Source organism: Phalaenopsis equestris, unplaced genomic scaffold (assembly GCF_001263595.1).
Source record: "Phalaenopsis equestris unplaced genomic scaffold, ASM126359v1 Scaffold000277, whole genome shotgun sequence".
NCBI classification, from domain to species: domain Eukaryota; kingdom Viridiplantae; phylum Streptophyta; class Magnoliopsida; order Asparagales; family Orchidaceae; genus Phalaenopsis; species Phalaenopsis equestris.
The window spans coordinates 11,435-18,519 of NW_018164719.1; the positions used below are offsets into that span (position 1 = coordinate 11,435).

At 30.3% G+C, this 7,085-nt stretch overlaps 1 protein-coding gene across 1 annotated transcript in view; it reads left to right on the plus strand.

Moving 5' to 3' along the window:
- The window catches only part of LOC110024876 (glucose-induced degradation protein 4 homolog), a gene marked incomplete at its 5' end in the record, with an annotated part of 16,546 nt that extends 11,243 nt beyond the window's left edge, over positions 1-5,303 (plus strand). The window contains 6 exon segments of the mRNA XM_020725062.1: positions 2,833-2,976; positions 3,398-3,471; positions 3,647-3,701; positions 3,777-3,839; positions 3,919-4,046; positions 5,055-5,303. Coding sequence (XP_020580721.1) covers positions 2,833-2,976; positions 3,398-3,471; positions 3,647-3,701; positions 3,777-3,839; positions 3,919-4,046; positions 5,055-5,133 — 543 coding nt within the window.
- Between the last annotated feature and the right edge of the window lie 1,782 nt (positions 5,304-7,085).

Below are 7,085 nucleotides of genomic sequence, written 5' to 3' on the forward strand. Positions count from 1 at the left end.
AACCTTGAATTCTTGAAGACTAGAACCATTGATCATTATCGAGAGTTTTCTCAAGTGACTCCCGTCATTTGGGATGTAATTAACTATAGGGGCTTGCCTCTATAGGGAACTTGGAACCCAGGTAAAATAAACCCTATTTAATCTTTGTATTAAATAGGGGAATTTGTCGGTCATATATAAAAGGTTCGCAGACTAAATGGATGTCACAAATCTCGTAGTTTGCAGGATTGGGTCTATCGCCGAGGTCTACACTTATCTTTCGGGAAGGTGTAGTATTCGCGGTATCAGGCACGATTATGCAAACTATTGGACTAATGAGATCCATTGGGTCTCATTTTTTTTAAAAAATTAAAACACCTACTTTCGAAACCCAAACTATATATATCTTTTATATTTAAATTAAATTTCAAAAATTATTTTTATATTTCATATTTTCAAATCTATATCTATCGAAAAAGTTGACCGACACCAGCATGTCCTAAAAATTATGATATGAGACCTAGAACCATTTCCTAAAAAAATGAGATAAAGAAATTCGAAGCAAGCAAATCACTCAAATATGATGTGTCCATATGGTCGAACAATCACCTCAAAGAAAATTAATGCAAATAATTTTATGTTCTGATGAATTATATGCTTTGAGAATTGATCATGTTGAAGGAATTTAAAATTTTAGGTTTGTTTTGAGGCATTTTTAATTAGCAAATTTTCTAAAATATTGATGCAATCATGCAACACAATTCAATCTTTAATGATTTTTTTTTTTTTGGATAATTACATACGGCACAAGAAACATTGCTATTTACAAATCAAGCGCCTAGGTGATTTTTTTGAGTTATGAAACCAATGCATTTGCACATGCCACAATCAAACCAGTGTGAATTTGTTAAAAATGAATAAAACAGGTTGGGGTTTTATCATGATCTTTGATATTTATGTGAGAATTTGAAAAATGAATAAAAAAGGGTGCTTGTTTTGTAAATAGCCATGTTTCGGGTGCCCTGTATGTAATCCCCCTTTTTTTAAATTATTATAACAAGAAATAAAAAATAAAAGCAAAGTCATTATTAGTCTAATCACATTCATCATAGGAATGAATCAATAGATAGATGATTCATCGTGTGTTACATTCTCATATTTCTCAATTAGTTTATTAATTATTATAGACATGATTGGTTCAATTTCATATTTAGGCATAGGTTTAATCTCTATTACAAGTTCGAGTTTTTATATGATATCATACTCAATTTTGCTTTCAAACTGTAATTCTTATATCATTAAAGATTTTAATTCATGAATATGGTCTAAAATAGATGTGCATTGAAATGCGACAATAGTAAAAAAAAAATCTAATGGCAACTATAGATATTTATATATTTTATGTTCAAAAGAATATTCAGGACTTCAAATTTTGTAATAAGATTAGATCCAATTATGTGTGATTCTTATATAGGTGTGTGTATGTTAGGCTTCAGTGGAAATGATATTTTATTTTTATTTATGGACATTAATTACAGTGTGATAGTCCTAGGAGAGTGATTGTAGTGTTTCCCAATATTCGTGGATCTGTTAAAAGTCTCATATAGGATTTGGGATAAATTGTAGCTAAATCTATACTTGATCTCTTACTTATATTTTTAATGAATTGCATTTTGGTAACAAGATAACCTTCAGGCAAATAACATTTATTAACGTGGCTCATAGTCCTATCATAATATTCATTCACATTGGAATAACTTAGAAACGATTACCTATATTTATGAAATGACAAAAATTATTTTTAAATTTTATGTCTAAGTCAACCCATCTAGGCTCATTTTTACTTTTAGCGCGCTCCACTAAAATATTTGAGAATGTCTCATTAGTTTTCTTTTAGCACATTTAAGTCTTCAAAAATTTTTAAGCATTTCAAGGTTTCAATACATTTAGAAAAAATCTTAAAATTTTGCTTCTCATTGTATATAGAAATTTAATTTTGATTCTCATGTTAATGATGGTGTGTTCACTAGGAATCATAACTTACTCGATTTTGTTTAAATTGCATCATTTTATTATTATTCATTGTTACAAGTACTCCCCTACTTGTCATTGATACGATGGTGCAACCATATTCTGTAATACTAATTTGATGTAAGAAATATAAAGTATGAATTCTAATGCAACTAGGATAATGCAATGAATGTTGGTAAAATAAAAAAAACCTTGATTTGCATTCCGAAGACCACTAAATTCACGGAAATTTGCTTTATTGAGCTGTAATTTAGAAAAAATAATAATTTAAATCAATAATGTAATGCAGCAATCAATTAATTTCGAAGAATGAGAAAATTAGTAAGAAAAATAAAATGCCGCAATTGAAATCAAAATAAACATTGCCTATAACAAAATACTAAACATTGCCCATAACAAAATACTAGAGTAGAAATTAGAAAAAGGAAATTAGCTGTCAAGTAGAGAGAATTAGGCCTTACGCTAGGCTCAAAGGAATCCAAACTCAAGCAGTACTCACAAGCTTAGAAGTTAGAAAATTATATATATATCTAGATAGTACATACATACCATACAATTCTTATGTATTTGTATTTCTTCTAACACCTTTAGTGCATAAAGCTATGCATGAAAAGGTGTATATCACTTTCAAGGAGCAAGTAATAGTGGTTTTTTTTTTTTATGAAATGTTAAAGATTTGAGTTCTATATATATGTAAATATGAAAGTTTAGGTGTCAGATATGTAAATACACAAGAATCGTGTGGTATGTAAATACCCCCTTTTTTTTCATGGTAACGGTGCTCTATTTGTTTCTTGATTAAACAGTTTATTTCTGGCACAGACTTTTGCTGGAACACAGAATATCTCCGGTTTACAGAAAGATGAAGCTTGGAGGGTTAATGTGCGGATTCAAGGATGTGATCTTGATAATGGTTATTTATGTGGTACTATGGAGGCACTTAATGTTCCACTAGCAGACACTCCTGTAAGTTCTTTGCTACATTTAAATCACAATTTTCTAGATAATAATTTTGGGATCAGAAGCATTTTTATTGTATGTTTGCTTCCCAGTCTCATTTGTTTCAGCTGCACATTTATTTATTATTAGAGGCATTTACATGCATATCACACAATTTCAGTATATTTACATATCTCACACCTAAACTTTAATCTTTACACACAGCACTCAAATATTTAATATCACATAACAAATTGCACCATTACCACTTTTAAAATGTGAAATACACATTTTCATACATAAGTTTAAAACATCAAAGGGCTATGTATGTAAATATGAAAGTTAAGGTGTGAGATATTTAAATACATATGATTTGGGTGCTTGGTATGTAAATTTCCCTTATTATTAAGCCTCTGATCTTCATTCATTATTGTTGGCATACATTAAGGTTGTTACTTTTTGGGAAGGAGAGTTAATTGATGCCAAGAACTACACATTTTACACTGGCAAGTGGAAAGCAACGTAAGCCTCTCATCTGTCTGGTTGTTTCCTGCTTAATAAGCGTACAGTAATTTGGCTGACTATTTCTACTTTTTTTAATACCGTGCTAATTTTGTTTTTTGAGGCATGAGTGTTAGAACTTTTATTTTTTTTATATATTTAATTTTTAAGTAGACTAATCTTTCCATATTGACAGACCAGATGAAGACATAAAACATTGGTCCAAGTTTCCATGCTTTAGTCCACTTCTGGTACAAGAAAATTTCTATAATATTGAAAATGTTTCAACCCATGAACCAAATGTTAGCATTTTTTTTTAATCTCAGAGTCAAGTAGAAGCAGATGGGGGCAAGTCATTGGACCTGAGTAACTATCCCTTCGTGTTTATGGTATAATAGCTGTAATATTTTCTCATTTCTTATGTTGTTATTATAAAGTTTGTCCGATAATATCTTGTTATATGTGCAGAGATGGAAAGAGCAGTACTTTGTAAATGTCGGAATAGATTGTGGTTTGACAATAGCTGGTTTTTACTATGTGTGTTTTTCATGTAGTGATGGCTCCATTAATGGCTTCTATTTTGATCCAAACAGCAGGTAAATTTTATCACCTGAATGATAATCTTCTAAGGGTTTTCAAACATAGTATATGCTTGTTTGAATGATGCAGTGGAAAGTTCTACTGGAAAGTGTGAAATTTCTCAAGTTAACAAAAAGTATATATAGTTTTTGTGGCCTAACTATTAAGCAGGTGATTTATGTTTTGATTGTGGCAGTTGTTTTGAGAGTTAATGAGCTGCTTAGTCTAACAATTATGAGACAAGGTTAAAATTTATAAAAGCAGAAATCCAGATTTTTTGGAAACAGTCAATCGCTTTCTAGAGTAATATTTTATAGATTTTTTACTTTTCGATATTAGCATTCAATTGATTAATTTAATTATAGGCTGATTATGATTATAATGTCATATTATAATTATATGAAAGCAATAATTCATCATACTATCAAACCATTTTAGTGATAATAATTATACAAAATATTACATATTGATGATGGTGACAAATTTAATAACTTAAACCTACCAAATATATTATCTCACGCCCAACGATACAAGTCGGAATGTAAAATTTACCATCTTGAGGCTTTGATTTCTATGGCTCCACCATCTTGAGGCTTTGATACCGTCTTTATCTGCATATCACCGTCCACTTCCCACAATCTATCTGCATATCACCAAATTAAATCACATTACATATAGTTTCTATCGGGCTTTCGCAAGGCTTTATCTTCAATTTTTGCCCATGTTTGTCCGCTCAAGCAAGCCATTTTTGAGCTTAGACAAGTTCTACATCAACGGTATACCACTTTATCATCTTACTTGAAACAAGATAGGTTTCATTTGTAGCTCCATTAATCCATCTTTAACTCTCTACAACTCTCAAAATATCCAGCTTTATTTTCTCTTTTGTGTTTGTTCCAGTTGCAATATAAATACAAAATGCTCCATTTTTTCTCCTGTTCTTTATTTGCTCATTGCGCCGCATGAAATTTGTGATATATTATTCACGCATAACTCATTTTTGTTTCCTGATATTATTTCTGCAGTCCATTTCAGAAGCTGGAACTAAAATCTACAAACGAGGGACTTTCAGGTTTCACATTTTCATCCTACCAGCTCCAATGAACAATACTTTATAATCAGGATTTTTAATGTATGTTGGCTCTGTTGCTACATTTGGCCTTTTATGTAAATCTCTTTAATTCCAGCTCTTCTTTCCAGAAGTTGTACTCTTTTTCCTCTTATTTAAAGGAGGTTTTTAATGAGTTTAGCTCAAGTGAAGTTTTTACATTTAAGATTAATAGTGGGTGGTTTTGATCAATATTGTTATTGTAGTTAGTATCATGATTTAATGTTGAAATATTTATGATGTTTGAAGTTTATCCATCAAGTTCAGTCCTCTGTTTCAAATGATATCATTTCTTGTAATTGTGAGTAGAAATGCAATATAATGGAAATGAACAGTGGAAGATATCTTTTATGTTGGATGTAAACTAGTCATAAGATGTGCAAGTTGTTATCTAATAATAGTGGATGGTTGCATATGTCAATCATGATTAAAGTAGCAATAAGATGAGCGTTGAATGTTGGTCATAAGCAAACATCAAATGATCAAGAAAGCATACTTTGAATGTTGGCATTAAATGTTAAACTTATAGCAACATTCAATGATTTATTCAGTTATTCGGCATTGGTCATCGGTGGCTCACATATGTCGAGCGTTGATAGGTATCAGACAATGATCATCTTAAAACATTAGATGTTGAGATCCATATTTATCTAAGCTTTTGTGCTGACATATCAAATCTGGAAACACAACCATTTGGTCAGAAATGAAATTTACAATATAGTTTTAGAATTCATTGTCAAAATTTTGAAATTAAATTGCATTATAAATTTATGCTTAGCAATTTCTGAAAGTTCAAAAATTGTTTCTGCAATACTAGAGTAGGGCTGTCAAAAAAGTTCGTTGTTGCAAACAGGTCGTGTTCGGCTCGTTCGTTAAGTAAACGAGCCGAACACGAACAGCTCTTTTTTGGCTCGTGTTCGGCTCGTTTTAGCTCGAAATAAAAAATATATATAATTATTTATATAAAAATATATTACACATATTATTTATATAATGATATATTATATATATTTATATCTATGTTTAAATTGTAATTGCTCTTATGATAATGTGGTTAGCCGTCTTGTTTTGTATACATTTGATTCAGGTTCAAATCCAGCACTCTGCATCTATTTTTTCAATTTAATTTTAACGAGGAAATTTCGAGCTGAACACGAGCCGAACACGAACACACTGTTCACGAGCCAATTTCAAACACAAACAATTTCGAACGAGCCGAACACGAGCCAAGTCTGAACTCACTTAAGCTCGGCTCTTTTATAGCCCTGTACTAGAGTTCCATATTGATAAACTTAATTATAATCCAATTATCTTTATTTACATGATTTATCATCTTGAAATCATAGTAAAATGAAGATTTGTATCAACAACGTTTTGATCTCAATACAAATTAAAGAGTTTCCTTTGTTTGTTTGTATTTTCATAAGGGATTAATGCATTTCTATATATAAAAAACCTCAATTTGTCAATTGTTTTTGACAATATTAATAGGTTATCATACGGCAATTTAACTGATAATTGTTATACAGCCTTTTATTAATTAAGTAATTAATTAATTAATGAACATTAAGTGATTTAAATCACCTTCTTTCATTAAATTTACCTCATTCTATTATGGAAACTATTTGATAAACAAAACTTCATAATACTCCATTATCAATTTTAAAATAATTCTGAAATCAAGAAACGAATAGCGATCGGCCCTAACTTGTTTGGGATCAAATTTATATTCTACTTTATTGTATTTAATATATTTTCTTACATGTTTATATTCATATTCTTAAAAACAAATTAGTTGAGTTTATATTTTCTTACATGTTTATATTCATATTTATGTGTGCGCCGGGTGTAGTTGAGTTGATGACAGCTATATGTGAGTCCCCTCTCGACCCGGATTCGAATCCTCGACTAGACAAGATTCAAATTTGCACATGGGATTGGTTGGTGG